General features: G+C 38.3%; 1 protein-coding gene across 6 annotated transcripts in view; it reads left to right on the top strand.

Moving 5' to 3' along the window:
* LOC134172207 (multidrug resistance-associated protein 1) overlaps positions 1-20,256 on the top strand; it is a 53,671-nt gene that overhangs the window by 10,230 nt on the left and 23,185 nt on the right. For 2 of the 6 annotated variants that reach the window (XM_062635128.1, XM_062635150.1), the window contains exons 2-14: positions 3,132-3,308; positions 4,103-4,228; positions 5,570-5,707; positions 6,807-6,932; positions 9,987-10,048; positions 10,928-11,059; positions 12,076-12,303; positions 12,984-13,161; positions 13,943-14,104; positions 14,840-14,932; positions 16,072-16,275; positions 18,646-18,792; positions 19,171-19,258. In XM_062635128.1, coding sequence (XP_062491112.1) covers positions 3,132-3,308; positions 4,103-4,228; positions 5,570-5,707; positions 6,807-6,932; positions 9,987-10,048; positions 10,928-11,059; positions 12,076-12,303; positions 12,984-13,161; positions 13,943-14,104; positions 14,840-14,932; positions 16,072-16,275; positions 18,646-18,792; positions 19,171-19,258 — 1,861 coding nt within the window. The remainder of the gene's footprint in view (positions 1-3,131; positions 3,309-4,102; positions 4,229-5,569; positions 5,708-6,806; positions 6,933-9,986; positions 10,049-10,927; positions 11,060-12,075; positions 12,304-12,983; positions 13,162-13,942; positions 14,105-14,839; positions 14,933-16,071; positions 16,276-18,645; positions 18,793-19,170; positions 19,259-20,256) is intronic. The other 4 variants (XM_062635139.1, XM_062635159.1, XM_062635168.1 and 1 more) reach the window with 4 other exon arrangements.

The raw sequence follows: 20,256 nt of genomic DNA, 5'->3' as shown, positions 1-20,256 counted from the left end.
AAGCTATGGTATCCTCCGTACAGGACTTACTTCTTTTGTAATGGATTGACTCTTGACTTTGTGCACTGAAGGCATTAACATCTCAGTTCAGACTGGTAGCCTGCTTCTTATGTGACCTCCTGACAGTCCCCTGCCCTGCTTGTTGGTTCACTCAAGAGTGGCCTGAGTGCCTTCTGGACAGGCATTAACTGGGAAGCGTGCTCCCAGAGGCTGATGGATAGAGCCTGCAGGAGAGCCTGCAACTCCTACTGTCTGAACCTGGGTGAAAGGCATCTTGTGAGGGCATCAGGTGCTCAGCTGGAAGTATTTGGTCTACAGCTCTGTTCCTGCCTGTGCTAACTGCCTTGTATGGACATAGCCTGAGAGAGTTGCACCTAGGGAATTGGAAGGAAAAAATGCCACCATATCTATCTTTTCATGCATGTTTTCCTCATCTTTTGTCATCTGAAATGAGTGTGAAATGGAAGGGGCTTCTGCACCTCACCTGTGTGTAGCCATTTCTGGTGTACAGAGAATAACAGTGTATTTAAGCCTAAGCAAGTTCCTATTTGATATGAGCAGCCTCTGGATCAAATCCTGGAAAAATGTGAAAGAAGATACACTCATCTTGCTGCAGCTGTTAAATTCTAGCAGTAATCTTACCTCAGACCACCCTGTTGTCCCAACTTTTTGTCCTTAACCCTAAAATACCATTGCATTGTACCCTCTTGCCTTTCATGCAGAAACATGCAAATATAAAAGTGAAATGAAAGACTGCACATGTTTTAGAATATCCTCCAGCTAATATGCATAGCAGTCATGCATATAGCACTTCTTTCTTTTATTTAGCCATGTGGCAGTGACATGTGCATTACCCGCTTTGTCCTTTCTTGTAATGCCTGATTCATTTTACAGCAAGCATTTAAAAACACTGAAAAAGGAGATAGAAACCTTCCCACGCAGTGTTTAGATCTTAAAAAACCAAAACCAACCAGCCAAACAAAAAAAAAAAAACACCCCAAAAAGCCCTCAATGAAATGTCAGTGTTCTTCATTTGTTGTGAAGCTGATTACGTCCTCTCAATTTCCTTGTATAATCATATGAACTATCTTAATTTGTGAATTGTAAACTGTTCTGCAGTCATGAGACTTTTTCTTGACTGTTGTGCTGGAGCGGAGCAGCTGGGACTTAGAAAGCCAAAAACATTCGTGCAGTAGCTAAATGTAAGGATGACTCAGCTGAAATTTCTGATGATGTTCTGCAGTCAGGGAACTCAGTAAGCATGTAGATTGCCTACAGTACCTCGCAGCTTCTGCCTCGTTGTGACCAATTTACTTGACCCATGTGCAGACACAGTAGAACACGATCAGGCATTTTTATGCTCAGAAATTTCCTTGAATTGGCTGTGTTAAGTTCAGAGATTTTTTTTAAAATATTTTTCTTTTTTAACTGGCAAATTAAAAGTGGCAAGAAGTGAGAAGAATTTTTAGAATGCTGTGGAAATAGAGGAGAAAAGTAATAGCTGTGTGTCCTGTGCATATTGTATGTTGTTTCTAACAGAAAATGAGAGGGCAGTGGGAAAGATGATACATTTGTTAATGTTTTCAAAAGAAGGTTGTTTTTTTTTCTTTTTTCTTCTCCTTTTTCTTTTTCTTTTATTCTTTTCCTTTTCAAACAAGACTTCTTCATATGGAACAGTCAAATTTAAGGGGAAACCTGCTCTATGCTAAAATAATGACTGGTTATCCTCAAATTGACATTTTTACAAGTTGTATTTTCTGCTTCTCTTCAGATCCGTTTTCCTCTTATTGTGCCTGTTTAATTGAAACTGTTTAATCAGTGGAAGATCGGGACAAATAAGGATCAAAGTATGGCAGTGGGATCTATTTCCAGCTTTGATGTTAGAATAGAGGGGACAGGCACTACAGCTCCTTTTGCTTCTGTTTCCTCATCTATAAAATGTGGATAATGGCACTTATTTCTATGACTAGCTCAGGCATTTATAGAGGAGAAGGATTACTGACTACCATTATGTGCCAGTAGTGGTACTGGTATTTTGTGTGGTTGTAAGCTGTGCAACTGGCTGAAAAAATGCTTTGCAGCTGAAAATGACACTGAGCCTTTGGGCGCGGAGCTGCTGCTCTTGGCTGTGTAGCTTTTAAACAGAAGCCTGTCAGCTCTGCTTTGGCTGTTGGTTATTGCAGTCTAGCTGCAGCAGTGATAACTCTGTATTGCATCTTTTTTTTTGAGAGTTAGAAATCTACAGCAGTTGAGAAGAAGTGTCCCTTGTGATAATTGAACAGCAAAGTCAGTAATTATAAGGTAGAATTTCCTGCAGGAGATTTCCCTAACTCAAGCCAATCCTAAATATGGTATGCAAGTTCATTTTACTCAACAGTCTGTCATTGTAAATAGTCCTTGTACCAGTAATGGAAATTGTGATTCTGTTTTTATTACTGTAAATTTTGGGTTGATATGTGGTGGTTTATCTTGTTTTTGGAAATTGTGTTAAGAGAAATAGGAAAACATTGGATTACATTGATTTACATTTTCCTGCTGAGTAAGAAACAGGCTGCAATGGCAAGCTTTCTACTTCCTTCTATGCCCTGTTGTTCTGAATTACCAGGAAGTCTCCACTGGGTTTGCTGCAGACAGTTTGGGAGCTATGAGACAATGTTAAAATAGTGAACTGATGTTGTTTTGTGCTGTTCACTTTTACTGTGTGCCAGATAATGTTTCCGCACTGAAATTTGGCAATGTGGTGTATCTGAGTATTTATACATGCATGCACAGTGGTTATAATGGGAGATAACTAGCATTGTCATGTTATTTTTCTGCAATGATAGTATGAAAGTCCTTGATTAATACTATTAAAGATCCTGATCAGTACTGTTAAAGATCCGAGTATTACATTTATGTGTTATGGTAGCTGTGTATTGACAATGTCATCTTGTAAAGGTTTAAAGCTCCTAAGCTATAAAAAGTGCAATAAAATTAGAAACACCCCAGAATGAAGCCATTTTAATACAAGCAGAAACAAATACGCAAGAAGGGATACAGAATAAGACAGGTAATGGCTATTTTTTTTTATTATTTTTTTTAATACTGAAGTTCTGTGTTTGCTTTAACTCAATTGATTTTTCTCTTGCCAGGATTGGAATCTGACATGGCACACAGAAAATCCAGACTTCACCCAGTGCTTTCAGAGCACAGTCCTGGTCTGGATTCCGTGTATTTATCTGTGGGTCTGCTTCCCAGTGTACTTCCTATACCTTCGTTATCATGACAGGGGATACATACAAATGTCAAACCTCAACAAAGCCAAAACGGTATGTGACTTCCTAGAAGCAGGATTTATTATGCTTATCTGGAAGTTTAAATCTATTCTCAGCTGTGTTTTAACACACTATTTTTGTTGCATCTCAATCTTGGCCTGTGTGCACACTTAAGCTGTGACTTACTTGTTCTACTTGTGTTTGATTTCCAAGCCTTAAGTGTTTGTTGCCCTTTTATCAATAGGCTTTCTAAAATGTATTGTGGCAGAGCAAAAAAGCGTGCAAATGCTTTGTAAGACCAGGTGGAAAAAAAAAAAGAAAAAAGACTATTTTAAGGCAACTCAATCTCAAGGCCTTTATTTCAATAATAAAAAGATTTTGTCATCCTGTCAGCTTCTTAAGTTGCACAGCATAGATTTCTAGAGTTGCTGCAGGTATTCTGTTCCACTTCTCTTGTGAAAAAAAAGTACTTAATGATTTCTTACTCTTTTTTTCGCCTCCTATAGAATAAGAGAAAAGTTTTAAGGACTATAATAGCGTGGTGTATTGGAGAGGTTTTGCCTCTGCAATCTGTTATTCAGGAATGAGATTTACTAGCTTTCTGAAGCTGGTATACAGCTGGTATACACTGAATTACATGGTACTAAAGATTAGTAAACACTTTTCTTCTAGTGCGGACTCGGTAGGTAAAGCCAAATTACTCTTCTTTTGAGCATGTTGTAGAATTGCCCAAAAGAGATGATCTAATTTTTGACTCTTCTACTATCACATAACATCTAGTGTTCATGTATATATTGTGCTGCCTAATCTGTGTGAACTGACGTATGAAATACACTTTTGTATTGCAGGCTTTGGGCTTAATACTGTGGATAGTCTGCTGGGCAGACCTTTTCTACTCTTTCTGGGAAAGAAGTCAAAATATTTTTCGAGCTCCATTTTTTCTTGTTGGGCCAACAGTATTGGGTATAACAATGGTAAGTTCTTCTGTTATGGCTTTCGTTCATTCAAAGCCTGAAGCAGTAACATACATCTTAGTGTTATTCAGTGTTGTAATTCTTCAAACTACATAAAGACTTTACATAAAGACTTAGTCTGCAGCTGAACTGGGAAATACTTACTCTGAAATGTCCGCTTTCTTTTAATAAAAAATTTTAGGACACCCTCTTCTCCTTTCCCCAAGCCAGCTGTGCTCAGTGTTGCGTGTTAGCACACAAGCCAGTGCGAGTTGTCTTGCCTTATTTTGGCAGGCTTGAGCTACTGTTCATTTAATAGCTTGACTCAAGCATGGGGTTGAGAAATCAAGGTGGCAGAACTGATTAAACCTAGATAATACAAATCACACTGAACTTTATTAAAGACTGTCAAAGGCATTGCATTATTAAGTATCTTACTACAAACTGTTGCATATAACATTTGTAAGTGCATGTTTTCATATGATGGCGTGGTGGAAAGCGTTAAATGCCTGGAGACACACAGGTATCCTCATCTAACTCTTTTCTACCTAGATGCACGAGTATTGTCTATTTTCACACCAGTAGTCTCCATTTCAAGGAAAATGCAAAAATGCCTTGCTGTTGATTTTTTTTGTCAGTTGCCTTATATTTATCACAGACTTGGAATGGTAGTGATTAAACATGATACTCAAGGGGGGGACAGGACACAACCACCCTAACAGCAGCAGCAACAATAACAATAAAAGCCAAAGGAAAAAACCCACTGCCCTTAAGCATGCTGACATGCAAGAACTATGAAATGGTTTGTGGTCATTTAATAGTGCAATTGCCAAGCCGTTGTTGGGGTGATTGAAAATGCAAGTTGCAGCAGCCAAGTGAGATTACTAAATTGTACCAGCTTCCTAAAGGACTCTGAAAACACACAAAATACAGAAATAGAGTAATATTTGATCAGTGTTGTTTGGTGGTGTGGCTTGTATGGAAAGAAACATTTTTATTTTAAAAAGAACTAGTCTTGGAAAGGATATAGTGTTGCTGTAATTGCATGTTGACTTGTGATGTAGAACCAGAAAATTGAAGTAGTAAAGTCTGGCAGCTTTTGACAGTGCTTTTGTGTGTTTGGTCATTAACTTCTGTGTAGTACATATTTCTTTTCACTTTTTTGTCCACTTCTTATCTTTACTGCTCTAGAGCATTTAATGCTTAAAGGTGTTTTTGAATTACACTTAAAATCTCTGGGTGTTCCTGGGAGCTACTGGATTTGGAATATTAAATAAGCACACTTTGACACAGTACCTTGTATATGTGTATAATGTTGAAAAGCTTAGTGTGTAAATATATTTTTATCTTACTTGTCCACAGTTGCTTGCCACATTTTTAATACAGTATGAAAGAATAAAAGGAGTCCAGTCTTCAGGTGTCATGATGATTTTCTGGCTCATCTCATTGACATGTGCCACAGTGGTTTTTAGATCCAAAATAAAACATGCCTTAAATATGGTAAGTGATTGCTAGCCTCATTCAGTTGAAAATAATCTTAAATACTGCACTGATAGAGTAATTGCTTTTCTAATTGTGCTAATCAAGTCAGTGAATGGTTAATTCAGTGTACTTTTGTTCCTTAAAGAATAAAAGCAAAATAAGAAAGACATAATGGCTCTTGTTTAGAGGTGCTAGTGAAATCCATAGTGACCTTAACTGCAGCAACAGTTGCCAAGAAAATTCGCCTAGCTGTTCCAGAAAGGGGATGTGCCTGCTTGAGTACAATAAAAGTGTATTATCTTTGATATGAAAACTGTTTTGGGAGTTTACTTTGTCTTCCTGTTGATTGTACGGTGGATTTACAAAAACACATGGTTTGATGGTTCTGTGGTCTCATCTGCTGAGACAAAATGAAAGTGTAGAAGTCTGTTGTCAGTCTGTTTTATAGTAAGGCCACCTCAAATATCAGGTTAATTGTGGAGCTGCCTGAAAACGGCATCACTTTGATTTCTTTAAGCTGTAGTGTGAATTTTGAGAACTTTCAGCCAACTTTTGTCTTTAGCTGTTGGGAGTGGGATTTTACTGGTGAATGTGGGAGTATGTGTCTGTCTGTCCTGTGCTTTGACTTTGGAGGTTTATGCTTTATGTATCAGTCCTGATCTAAGAAATGGAAGAAGCTCTGGAATTTGAGCGGAGTACAACAAATTGTAATCTAAATTCTGCTCCTCTATTTGTTATGTGCATAGTAATTAATAAATTTGCCTTAAAAACTTCTTGCCACCCAGTGCATAAATGCCGTACTCCTGTAAAGAATACATTGACTTCAAATTGGGGCATGCTGTGTTAGTACAAACAGTGTCTTAAAGAGAACTTCTCTACAGAAGAAGTTCATGTTTTGTGTGTTTATTTCAGTGGTTGTTTAAAAATAAATGGTATCTTTCATCTCCTCCCCCGTTTCTTTACCTTCCTTTAACCAAAATAGACATTGACTTTAATTTGCATGGGGTTGGGTAGTGTAATATTTGTAGAATTTACAACTGGTTTATGTTAAATAGTAATATGTTGTTTTAAAAAAATTCCTCAATCCTGCTAATTGGAATATCTCTTTCCTTTGTAGAGTGCTGAAGTGGATGTGTTTCGTTATGCCACCTTCTGCATCTACTTTATCCTGTTACTTGTACAGCTCATCCTGTGTTGTTTTCCAGAACGACCACCTTTGTTTTCCGAAACAGTAAATGACCCTGTAAGTGTTCAGTCTGTACTATCCTATGTGCAGTATTCTGTACAATGAGTTATAGAGCCATAGTTTCCCAGGTGCCAAGTAATTAAAATCTGCTTGATTTGTTTGCAGTAGAGTGTTCTTTCTGCTCTTTCATTGATGATGCAGAAGATGAATCTCATAACACGCAAAACAAGGTGGACTATATTTAAGAGAAAGAGGAAAATATGCTATTTCAGTCATTTCTGAATAGCATTCCTGGAGGTTAAGACATACGTATTTTATTCAGTAGTGCTTTCGGAAATCAGTGGGAAATACTGATTTTAAATGCTGTCCTTCTAGTCAGCCAATACTATTCAGTAGGCAGTAACTCATAAGGATGTGCATTCTCTTCCTATTGAAGGTGGGGAAGAATCTACACCTGGAAAACTTAAGAATCTGGGTAGATGCATTTGATTTCCATATTTACCTTTCTTGTGTCAAGCAGAAATGTAACCAGCTTGATTGCAAAAGCAGCTAGCATTAGAGGGTGGTCTGCAGGTAGGAATTTAATTTTGTCTAGGTGTATACATTCTTAATTGTGTTAGCTATATGGCATGGATCTAAAGGGGCCCAAGCTATGCAGGGTCCTTATAGTGCTTGCTTAGCCCCAGGCTAGACCTCCTGAGTCACAGTGGGGTGTCACCTGTTGCTGCCAGGAGTTTGGATGTGCCAGCATCAAGTTTAGAAACCTCAGTTCTTGTGTTTGGTGGCTTTATTTAGTTTTAAAAATAAGGTGTAATTCTGGTTTGATGGCTGTTAGGCATCTGTTAGGCACTGACTTATGAAGAGAGGTGTGAAATGTGTGAATGTGTGAAGGGGGAAGTAAGTGTTGCCTTTAACTGCGGAAAAGGTCCATAACCAGTTGCGCTTACGGAACTAGTTAACTCTGTTGGTATCCAGTGTGCCAGTGGTGCTCTGCATTACCACTGGCAGTCCATCTATGTGTATTTATCTGGAGGAAAGAGTATATTGCTCAGTCTCTGGATCCTCTTCATCTTTGGGTTGTTTTCATCTCATGCAGATATGAAGTGTATATGACAGGATGCTGTGGATATATGGAAATATATTTACGGATATAAGAATATATATATGGATATAGTTCTGCTTTGATCATAGTTAAAATAATTACAGGGTGCTTTGATACCACAGTAGTTTAGTTTTGTGTTCTGAGTATTTCTAGGACTGTCTGTAGGAAACAGGGCACACTTAAAATTTTAACCTTCTTTTCATGCATGGTGTATTTGTTGGCTCTTATGATGGGGAAAAGAACAAAGCAGGTCATACTAGTCTTAAATTCTGCTTTATTCCCTTCTGCCAGGCACTTCCCAACCAGAAATTCTGAGTAAAATCTTATTATATGTTTATTTAAGCAAAAAAACTACAGTGAAATTTCTAAGACGTAGGTGCTGATGTATAAAGTCAGTGTGTTTTGTCTTGTTTTCTCTTTGTTTGCATTGCTGAAAGGCAGACTTGTTACAACTTGTCTTCATTCTATCTGCATGAATGTCAGTAGGATTAATAGTTCTCCGTGTAGCAACTCATTTTATCAAAAACAGTACTGTTTTAACAGTAATCCAATATGTTTTAGTGTTTTAAACTTTTGCTTTATGCAGATGAAGTCCAGTTTTTGGTGGTATAAGATCTAGTGGATCTTTGAATTTAAGTTTCCACCTGCAATTAGATTGGAAAAAAAAAAGTATAAAGGAAAAAGCATTTTATATAAAATTCAGAGTATTTTGTAATATTGTTGAAGTTAAAAGTATTCCCTGTATTTGCTGAAATAGTAATATGTCTGTCAGGAATGCTGGCATGGCTGAAGGCTGAAATTACCAAGCTCACTTCCCCCCTTTTTTTAATGTCTCTGAGTTTAAAACCTTTATTTATTCATTAAGGGATGGTGTAGGATTTGCTTGCAGTCATTTTGTTGCAAGTGTTTAAATACTTTGGAAATGTGGAACTCTTATCCCCGATCACAAAAAGTGTCCATCTCATACATATTCTCATTGTTCCTTGCAAAGTTGCACAGAACCTTGCTGTGTGCAGAAAAGGAGCTGCAGGAGCCTGTTTCTTGTAGCTTGTTTACAACACACTTCAATTATAGCTTAGTGGAGAAGGCAGGTTACACAAACATGAGCTGAAAAATGCAAATCTTGGAACTCTTAGCTCTGTCTTTTTTAATTGCAGTACTTTAATGATGTTTGATGATTTCTGTAGGTGGAAATACCCGAGCTGCTCCAATTATAGTTGATAAAAACCTAGTGGTTTGTGCGCTGAAGGAGTGGCTATTTTTAGCATTCTTTATGTGCTGTTGAGAGCAGAGAAATCTGCAGTGGAATTCTGCAGATGAATCACCTTCAGTGCCTTTGAAATTCCTCCAGCCTTCCTTTCTGCTGTTTTAATCCAGTCAGGTTAGGGGGGGATGTTAACCTGAAGAGCAGTTAAAACAGCCATTGGGGTAGATGTAGAGCATGAGCTAGCTGTGTACCTTTATGGCTACTGAAGTTTCTTGTGCTTATTGATGAATGAAATGCAGGGGTTTAGGGGCTGTTTTGGGTTGCTGTGACTGAATTTATAATTTTTTTTTCTTTCATTTGTACATCCGTCCTGATGGAGTCACAGCACTTAACTGGGAGAACAGTACAACTGAACCACTAGTTTGTGACTCACTGCCCAATTAACATTTACACTGTCGTATGGTAGCACACCTTGCATTGTTACTGGTAGGCACTGGTGATGATGTCTTGAGAGATTGTCTGGCCTGTACTATCTTAAAAAAATTCCCTCAACTACTTGTTGCGTTGTTGATATGGGATACTGCTCTTCCTGTGCCCCATTGGCTTACTCTGCTTACAGACCTGAAGCTGTGCTTGTGTTTCCTGAACAAGCTGTCACTGGCATAAATGACAAGATTAGTAATATGAAAGTAAATACTAGAAACAAAAGGAATTTCTAAACCATCTTTTCTGTTTGGTTTGTTTCTTTTGGCCCTGGATCGCTCACTTTGTATGTGGATTGATTTCTTTTTTTCTCCTTCAGAATCCGTGTCCAGAGTTCAGTGCTTCTTTCCTCTCCAGAATCACTTTCTGGTGGATCACTGGGTAAGATCAAGATGATGCATAAAGCACCAGTTAAAGTTAGATGCCTTTTTAGGATCGTGCTTTCAGAATCAAATTAGAAATAATCATGTAATAATGATTTTGGTTGTTTTGTAGATAGATTTTTTTTTTCTTTTTAGTTTTATTCATATTTTTTACTTCCTTTGTGGAGTCTTTGTAATTTAAGTTTTTGCCAGTATATATTTAGTATGTTTGCTGAAAAATATAATGAAAATTCTTTGGGAAATATAAGAAGATAGAAGTTATCTGCTCTATTTAGAAACTAGGGCATTCAGAACTGTTAGCTCCAATAGGTGTGGGTTCTGTTTATTTTTCATTAACTTAGGTTAGGTTATGCTGTATAATTTGCTCACAACACATGTTCTTGTGAGTTAAAACACAGAAACATGTAAAATAATAGTGGTGTATAGTTGTGGTTGGTACTTGGCTGGAGTTCTAACAGAAAGCTAGATGAAAGGCATTGCTTTGTAAAATTATTAAAGGCTAATAAAGATTTTGAAACTTTGTAGGCATGGGAATATTAATTGCCTGGCTGATTTTGAAATGAGATCACTGCAAGCTTTCTCTTATTTTCCCTGAAATTTGAATCCAGTGGCATATCCTGGATCCTTAGATGTTTTAGTGTCTTGATTCTCACAGTAAAGATAGTAGGTTGTATGTTTTAGCATCTGGACCTGTGTTGCTGCAGGTGCTCTTGCATACATTTTTTAAGTACTGTCTCTGTTTGGGGCTAGATGTAAGGACCACTGTCTGATGGCATATATATATGCCATAAGGCATAAGACATATACACACACACAAACACATAGACACATGTATCTAGTGTTCTTAAATATGTAGTGCTGATTCTTTCTAACACAGGTTGATGGTTCAGGGTTATCGGAGACCTTTGGAAGCCAAGGATTTGTGGTCATTAAACAAAGAGGACAAGTCGGAGGAGATTGTGCCAGGTTTGGCTAGAAACTGGGCAAAAGAGTGGGCAAAGACCAAGAGGTAAGTTCAGTTATCCTGGCTGGTGTATCTTTCAAGATGTGGAGGTTCAAAAGCTTAAGTTACTCAGCCTCTAGTTAGAGGTGTTTTGTCATCCATTATCAAGCCTGTTTTTGTAAGGCCCAAGTGGCAGCTCTGTATTTGTCCTTAGGTGCATACAGAACAGGAATTAAGTAGGGTGTTGTGTGTTTTCTTTATGATGAGCTGCATCAAGTTTCCCTTAGTCTTCTGTGATCTAAAGCTGATTATTGTTTCTTCTGATGTGTGATTTTTTTTTTTTTTCCCTGGGGAGGGAATGTTTTTGCACAGTCAAACTTCAGTCATAATTTAGGAGCTTGGGCTCCCTCTATAGTTAGTGAAGCCACAGGAGGGCAATTCAGCATATAAAAGTGAGCTGCTTATTTCTTTCCTTTGACTATATAGGGAGCCTGGGCATCTAAGCCAGATGACTAAAATTAGAAAGACTGCATGCCTGCAGTTTCCATTCTACTTTCATCACCCTTTACTGTAGGAAATAGAAGTACCTTTTCATTGAAGGAAATTTGCTTGCTTGCTTACACAGTGTATTTTTACGTACTGCTTGTCCTCTGAAGTTTGGAAGTATGTAGTCTGGCATAAGCCAGATGTATGTAATGAATGTGTTCAGTCCATTGGGGATGACTTGGAATAAATCTGACTGTAATTTTGTAACTGGTGTACAGTGAGGCCTTGATTTTGAAGAAAGTTTAGTGTACTGGGTTCTTTAACACATGTTACAGCCATTATTCCCTCTGGCAGACCTATAGAAAAGATTCAGCAGGGATCTTATTTATCTGTACAAAGAAGACTTATTTGTGAATAGCCAGTTCATTTAGCTATGGTTGTACGATTAAAAATGTGTTTGATTGGTAGTAAAACCCAGTTAAACTTTTAAGAAGAGGAGTAAACAGCTTATAAAAATCTCATTTATATACTGTGCATTTTCCCAGTTGGCTTTATGCTTGAATAAAGGCTATGTTGTATACCTCCTCTTATTTCAGGCAACCATTAAACATGGTATACTCAACCAAAAAGCAACAAAAACCAAGCGACTCAAATGGTGATGTAACAGAAGAGGCTGAGGCTTTGATCATAAAACCATCTCAGAAGAGCTCTGAAGCATCTTTATTCAAGGTGTTATATAAAACCTTTGGACCATATTTTCTCATGAGCTTCCTGTTTAAAGCTGCACATGATCTCTTGATGTTTGCAGGCCCAGAAATTCTGAAGTAAGACCTATATACTTTATTATTGTATTAAAAGTATGCGGACAGAATTTCAAACACACTGGTATTTGACTCACCAAGCTGCTTTGCCTTCAGCTGGTTCAGTGGGAAAGAGTTTCATGCAAGCTAGAGACCAGTCACGTGAGCCATTTTGGTCCATTGATTTTCATTTTATAACATGATGTATCAAATATGTGACTTTTTATGTTCCTTTCCAGCACTAGGAAGGCCAGGCAGGAACTTAGTCAACAACAGCAAGAGAGTTTATTTAATTCTAACCTGTAATGATTGTGGGATTACAAGTTGCAATAGGTGAAGCAACAGAGAGCTAAGGGGGTAGGAGGAGTTATACTGCTTGAAGGTGAGAGATGTAGAACAACTGTAAGCAGTTGTAAGTAAGCTATAAGTATTTTAGATGGAGGGAATTTGAGCCTTTTTAGTGTAGCTCCAAGAGAATGCCGCGCATGCAAGGTATGTGATACTTTGGTTTTAAGTAGGACGTTGTTAGGAGAAGAGTGATGTGTGCTAGTATAAAATGTTTCTGAGAAGTTTGCTGAAGTGTTTTATCTAAGGTTTGTTATTTTGGGTGCTTGCATGACCCATGTAATATTTGGCATAATCTGAGGTTGTAACCCTGACTTTTCATTTTCATATATCAAGAGAACTAATTCCTCTCTCCACAGATTGCTGATCCACTTTGTAAATAACAAGGCAGCCCCAAACTGGCAAGGCTACTTTTACACAGGGCTGCTGTTTGTTTGTGCCTGTCTTCAGACACTGATTCTTCACCAGTATTTTCATATTTGCTTTGTAACTGGAATGAGGCTCAAAACAGCTATTGTTGGTGTAATTTATCGAAAGGTAGGTGTTTCTTTAACAACACAACAATACCTCTTGGTGACTGTGTGAATGCATCACTTAAGTCTGAATAATTTAATTAGTTAGGAGACTGTTAGGCTGATTCCTAGCTCTTAATAGAAATAAGAGAGTATTTCATTTATAAATAAAAGCCTTTAAGGTAGAACAACTTTCTAATTTACTAGCTCAGGAACCTTCTTCCTGCTGCCAAACAAGAAACCTTGGCTTGGTTAGAGTAGGGGTATGAAACTGCTTCAGTTTGTGCAGAAATTAGGATGCATCTATATTTACACCTTCATTTAGGACTTAGCACCAGTGCCATGTCATCTTGGAATAAGTTGGAACATTTTGGAAAGCTGTGGACTGGTTGCTTTGTGTGAGAAAAATGTGTGATGAGAAGTGAAGGTTCTTACACTAAAAAAACAAGCCAAGCAAAGAGTCTGTCGTGTCTGTCCTGTCCCCCTGTCCCCCCTGTCCCTCCTGTCCCCCCCCCCCCCCCCCAGCAATAAAATCACCAATCAGCCAATCAGCCAACCCTAACCTCAAAGACTCCTTGTTGCCTTTAATCCTCTATTATTTTTAAACCCAGCAGCTTGGTTCAGACTATACAACTTGCGTTTTGTAAGATGTGCAGGTTAAACAGAATATGAAGCAGGAAAAGGATTGCTTGTACTTTTAAAGATGGAGCTCTGTAAAGCAGTTGAGGTCTGTGAAGAAAATGCAATCGAGTCAAAGTCTTCCTTCATGTTGCCTTAATTGTTTTTTATTTTTAATCTGCACCTAGGCACTTGTTATTACAAATTCTGCTAGGAAGACTTCTACTGTGGGTGAGATTGTGAATCTAATGTCTGTGGATGCCCAGAGATTCATGGACTTGGCTACCTATATAAACATGATTTGGTCTGCACCTTTCCAAGTGATACTAGCACTGTACTTATTGTGGCAGGTGAGTATTGTCTGTTGTTTATTGTTTTGACTTTTGGCAAAGTATTGCTTCTTCTGGTCATGACTATAGACAGCTCTTGTTCAGACCACTGGAGGGTTTTCAGCAGTGTGCAAAAAATACTGTTTGTTTAGAAGCCATTCAGTGCTGCTTTTGTCACTGCTCAAGAAGGAAGGTGGCAGGTTCTTAATTTGCATGCTGAGTGCATGTGGAGAGTTCGCAGGTGGGACTGCAGCATCTATCTCACTTTCCACTTGATTTAAAGTGGTCTTGGTTCTGCAATCTGAGACTCGCCATATGAAGTGCTTGCTGTTTCTAGTCCAAGACAGTCACCAGGCTGACTTCCTAATCCTCACTGTCAGTTGGAAAGGTAATGAAATTCCCCAAGAAGTTGGCCACTCCCTGCATGGATCTCTATTTTAGAAGAGACAAACCAGTGAAAATTGGAAAACGTTAAATGATCTCTGGATTTGTGTATAGAGCTATGTATATATGGATAGATCTGTATCTTGATATACCTCTCTATTTGAGGGCTGTATTTGTGTTTGTTTCAAGAATGAAAACACATAAGCATCAATTCAAGCCCCTACTTGATCCTCCTTTCCCCATGCTGCTTTTGAAAGGTGGAGAAGAGGTTGAAAAGCTATTTCTGAATGCTTTTCTGTAGCATGTACAGTGGTTTGACTTAAGATTTTTAAAATGGGTCTGAATAAATGTTTACAATTAAGTGCTTTTCAGAATTTAGGTCCTTCAGTGCTGGCTGGTGTGGCTGTCATGATTCTTCTGGTTCCGATAAATGCGGTGATGGCAATGAAGACAAAAACCTATCAGGTCAGAACCTTTATACATGCGACAGTGCTTTTAAGAAACATGTTCTGTTCTTTGGCTTGTTCCTGTGGTTTGTCCTTTTATTTTTTTTCCTTCCCTCCATTTATCCCTTAAAGAAAGGAAAGGGAAAGAAAGGTCAGAGGTGTTGTGTATGCAGAAAAAACAAACACATGTATTTTCAGCCTTACAGCCTATCTGTACATAATGGTCTAAAAAATTTTCCAGTGTTTAAGAGCAGGGTAGCAGGTTAGCCAGCTTCATGGAATACCTGATGACTGGATTGGAATTAGTTTAGTATTATCTCGCCTAAGAACTGAAGGTGCAAATGTAAACTACTCTCTGCCTAATGAACTTTAATGAGTGAAATATTCACATTGGCAGGATGGTGGTTGCAGTGTTGGGGTGTGTGTGGTTTGTTCATGTCTGTCTTCTAGGAGAAGTCTTAGTTGTTGGAGGAGACTTATTTAGCTCTGGATGTTCATTGAAATATACCACAGCATTTAGTTGCCACATGGAAGAAGTACAGATATCAGTTCTGTCACAGCCACACTTCCACTAGTAACAGCTGTCTGGGATAGCTGTACCAGTGCAGTCTACTGACTCTGCCTAGTGCTGAGTCAAAGCATCATTTCAGCTTTATATTGCTCTTATTAGAATACTTTATGAAGACAGAAGTTTCTTCTTACAGCTCAATAGAAAGCTTTTTGCCTTAGCACACCATAAGAAAGCCATCAGTAATGCTGAAAATGAAGCAAAACCAAATGTGGTCTAAGGTTGGATACAAACTGCACATTGCTGAAATTTGATTATAGTGGCTTATTTGTTATCCGCATTGTACCTAGGAGGAACCTGAACCCCAGGGCTCTCTGATGCAGGGTTAAGCTCATTTGACCCAGTGCCACAGTTGTTTTGATCTTGGTTCGGATTTTTAGTTGCATGAAGCATTCTTTTAATTTAAACCATTTTGTTAATTCTGCATGTTTGTTTGTTCAGATAGCATCTCAGATTTCCTGCTTGGGAAGCTAGTAAGCTTTTGATGATAATGAGGTAAATTTTGCCATTGCAAAATACAAAGCTCAGAATTTTGTGACTCTGCCAAGTATTGTGCTCTGCTAATTATTTTTTTGCAATGTTGTTTTTAGGTGGCTCAAATGAAGAGCAAAGACAACAGAATTAAGCTGATGAATGAAATTCTCAATGGGATTAAAGTTCTGAAACTTTATGCTTGGGAATTAGCCTTCAGGGAGAAGGTATTAGAGATCAGACAGAAAGAACTCAAAGTCCTAAAAAAATCTGCTTACCTCGCTGCAATGGCAACTTTCACTTGGGTTTGTGCTCCTTTTCTGGTAAGTGAAACAAATCTAGAAGTCTGCTGTCATTTTTGGACTCATACTTTCCAAGGCAACACTTGAGAACTTGTTTTTGTTTTGGATTTAATGAGTGGAAGAGTTAAAATGCCCTCTGCAACAGTGGGAAGTTGAGCACTTGTGTCTCCACTTCTCCATGAGAAGACACTACTGTTTTGTTTGAAACTTAGCAACATTCCAGTTGGAATTAACTCTAGAAACTTTCAAGGGCTGAGGTATTTAAAAAATAAAAACCTCTTCTGCATCCCTCTCTTATTTTTGGTGGTGCACTTGAGAGCATTACATGTACTGGCAGATATAGAAGAGGTAACTAATGGGTACAGTACCCTCCAGGTGTTAGGTATAAAACTTCCCTTATTTCACACTGTGGAAAGGTAAAGCCGTTGCATACCCTGAGATTGCTCCTGATTCTCATATAAAAAAAGATATTCTTGGTATGTGAAGCATTCCCGTTGTGTTTGTAGTTAGCTTACATTTATGCTAATAAAAGGGAGAGAAGGGTGGGATCACATCAAATGTCTTAAGATCCTATTGGAACAATGGGCCATTGCTCTTGTCTGCAGAAGCAAATAAAAGGCATGACTACATTAGGATAAAATATGTGCCATCCCAGTTGAAGGTGTTTAAGTGTACTTTCCAGTCTCAGATTCCTTCCCAACAAACATTTTTAGTGTTTACATTATCTTTTGGGCATGATGAAATGCAGAAGAAGCAGTGCCCTGGATAGGAAACATCAGCTGCATTCTTAAGTGAATGCTTTTCTAAAAGAAGTTTGAGATGGTTTTAATATAAATACATTATTAAATGAAGTTTCTAAATAAAACTCTGCAGGTGAACTCCTTAATGCTGTTCTGTGGAGTCTGAGAAGACAAATTTGCCTAATGAATAGCTCTGTTTCAGTGCACGTTGTGAATCTGTGGCAATGGTCCTACACCTTTGGGGATGTGCTGCTGGGGTAGAATCAGTACAGCCCCAAGTGCAAGGTTGCTGTTTAACATCCCATTTCTTGTTTTTTTTTTTTTTGTTCTGTTTTATGTGTTCTTCTGAACTTCTGATTAAAGAATTATTGTGGATGCCTACTTGAAAGTACTTTTGACATGCAAAACTCTTTTTTCCTCTACTCCTCCTCCTGTTTCCTGTGGCCAGGGCTCTGCAGAACATTTCTTAATAATGGTGTCAGGAAACTCTTCATTCTGCAGTGCCTCCCCTACTGCTATGTGTGCTGGCAAGAGTATATTTTAGACTGGTAACACAAGTGTGCAGACATGCTGCCTGTGAGGTTATTCTTTGGACCCTGCCTTGTTTTTGATCTCTGTGGGAGGGCTTTCTCCCTGGAACATAGTTGTCCAAACTAAGGACTGTACAAACAAGCTACTGTACCAGGCACAGTGGAGTCAGCCGCTGTGCCAATAACAATACATGTCTTCACAGCAGTCAGATTTTTAACAGAAATACTAATGTCTTCATGGATGCTGGGCTTAGATGAGACTGTTCCTTAGGCGTTTGAGCTAATTGTTTCAAGTCTTGTGAGAGGGGGAATGCTAAAGTTTAGCCTACCTTAATTTCTTGTTTTAAGTGGCAGTCTGTGGGAAAGAGTTGCTGGATCTTGTGATATACTGAGGTATGGGTGTTGTTACCATGGAAGAAAACACTGAGGGGAATAGATCTGAAAGTGAACATTTGGTTTTACTTCGTTCAGTTTTGCTATAATTTAACACATTTTAGAAAAAGTAAAGAAGTATACAGATTTTTAAAAATTATTTTTATATCTTATGCCTGATAACACTGTTTCAATGTAATTTTCTTCTTCAGCATGGATCATGAGTTTTTCTGTTGTGAACTGTTGAGGTACTATAAGGCTTCATCTTTGTAACGCAGTAGTGTTTCAAGTTTCTTGGAAAACAAACTGTCCATTATAAAGTGAGCTGTATTTGAAAATCTAGGTTTGTAGTAGTCTCTACAAAATATAAAATGGAGTATTTCTAACTTCTTTGTCTGTATATGTTTCTGATCCGCTACCTGGTACCATGGGGAGTGCCTTAAAACTGAAAGAGAGCAGCGAGAAAGGCTGGTGATCCTGCCTCTCCTTCCCTTCTCCTGCAGCATGACCACAAATATCCTGGGACATTGTGTGAAGACAGTGAGCCCTTGACACCTGTCCAAGAGGAGCCATCAACTTCTTTTTACAGCAGTAAATTTAAATCAAATGTTTGTTTTGCAGAAAGTGTTATCAGGAGCAAGGAAGTTACCAGAACATTATTCTTTGATTCCAGTTGTCTATGACTGTGTGGACTCCTGAGTTAGTGGCTTTAAAGTTACAGTAACTGTATCCATTAAACTGTCTTTCAGGTTGCTTTGTCCACGTTTGCTGTGTATGTCACAATAGACAAGAACAACATCTTGGATGCTCAGAAGGCATTTGTCTCCCTAGCCTTATTCAACATCCTCAGATTTCCATTGAACATGCTTCCTATGGTTATCAGCAGCATAGTAGAAGTAAGACTTTGTCATTAATGGGTGTTTCTGTGCAGAAGTAGGTGCTGGGTGGAAAGATTACATTCGTGTGCTTAAAAGAATGTCCACTGGTGAAATTCAGCCACCTCAGAAAGGGAGCTTTGTATTTCCTGTGTGTTAAGTGCTGTGCAAGCAAACTTATCAGTCCCAGTTACGGTGGATGGTATTCCTGAGATCAACCGTATTTCTTGTGGTTTGGGAAGTGTGAGTTTGGTCAATATTCATGAAAACTATACAAGTGGATTCAAGGAGGGATTAGGAGTGTGTAATAATGATGTAATACATATGTGATGCAAACCAACAAACTCTTAAATATAATGAGCAGAGTGTAAGATAGTTTTGTATCCCTTTCCCATGCAGGCCAGTGTCTCCTTGAAGCGCCTTAGGGTGTTCCTGTCTCATGAAGAGTTAGATCCAGACAGCATAATCAGGCGTCCCATCGCAGCAGGTGAGTTTCTTTTACTGTTGAAAATCAATGTGTACAGGTTTTGTGTGGCTTTGCAGTGTTTCTTCTGCTTTCTGTAACATTTACTGCCTTTTGATGTATTTCACTGATAAATTTTAGGCAGAAAGCAGAGAAAGGAGTTTGTAAAATGAAAATATATAAAAAATTTCTAATGCCTTCTCAGTCGTTAGATGAATGGTTATATTCAGGCACAGTCACTTTACAAATTACCTGTTAGACTGTTTTCAGTGTAGGCAGTTAACCGAATCATTAATGCTGTGCCAAACCCCAGCGTTTTGAAGAACAGTCATGTAATGCTTCAGCACTTTTGAACGAGAAAAGATTAAGTCCCTGTTAGGGCAAAATGCCTCTACTTTTGGTTCTGTGCGGAGCATTGCTTCCAGTGTCACTTGCACTGTATCTAGTGTTGCTGGTCCAGTTACACAGAGCCATTTAGGAGACAGATAAGCATGAAGGCAGATTTATTGAAAAAACTTGTGCCCTTTTCTTGGAAAACAAAATGTAAGTCAGTAATATTTAAATGGTTTTGCTTACATCCTTTTTACAAAGATAGTGAAATCGCACTCGCTACCTCTCATGCGATTAGCTGAACTCTGTATCATTTGGAACTAGATGATCTTTAGGATCCCTTCCAGCCGAAATCATTCTATGATTTAAGTCACTTTGCTTTATGGTAAGCAGCTTTCTTTTAGGAATGTCCCTTTTCCCTTCTCAGCTGATAACTATGAATATATTGCTCACAAATCTTTAGTGTATGGGTTTTTTTTCTGTCCATAATGGGTTGCACTTATATGCTAATGTACGTATTTGCCTAGGCTAAGTATTCATTGCATATTGGTTGAATTCAGCTATTCTTAGTTGTTGCTGTAAAAATCTGGCAATGCTAGCACCATGCAGCATGTCACTGAACAGGATTTTTGGTTATTTTATTTGGGAGTTTGAAATTTCTATTTTTTTTTTTCCTATCATTCTTGTATTAA

This window comes from Pezoporus occidentalis, unplaced genomic scaffold (genome assembly GCF_034315485.1).
Source record: "Pezoporus occidentalis ecotype Australia unplaced genomic scaffold, CSIRO_AGI_Poc_V1 ctg113, whole genome shotgun sequence".
Classification (NCBI taxonomy): domain Eukaryota; kingdom Metazoa; phylum Chordata; class Aves; order Psittaciformes; family Psittacidae; genus Pezoporus; species Pezoporus occidentalis.
Note: the sequence above shows the minus strand (reverse complement) of the source record. Positions and strands in the feature narration are given on the sequence as shown.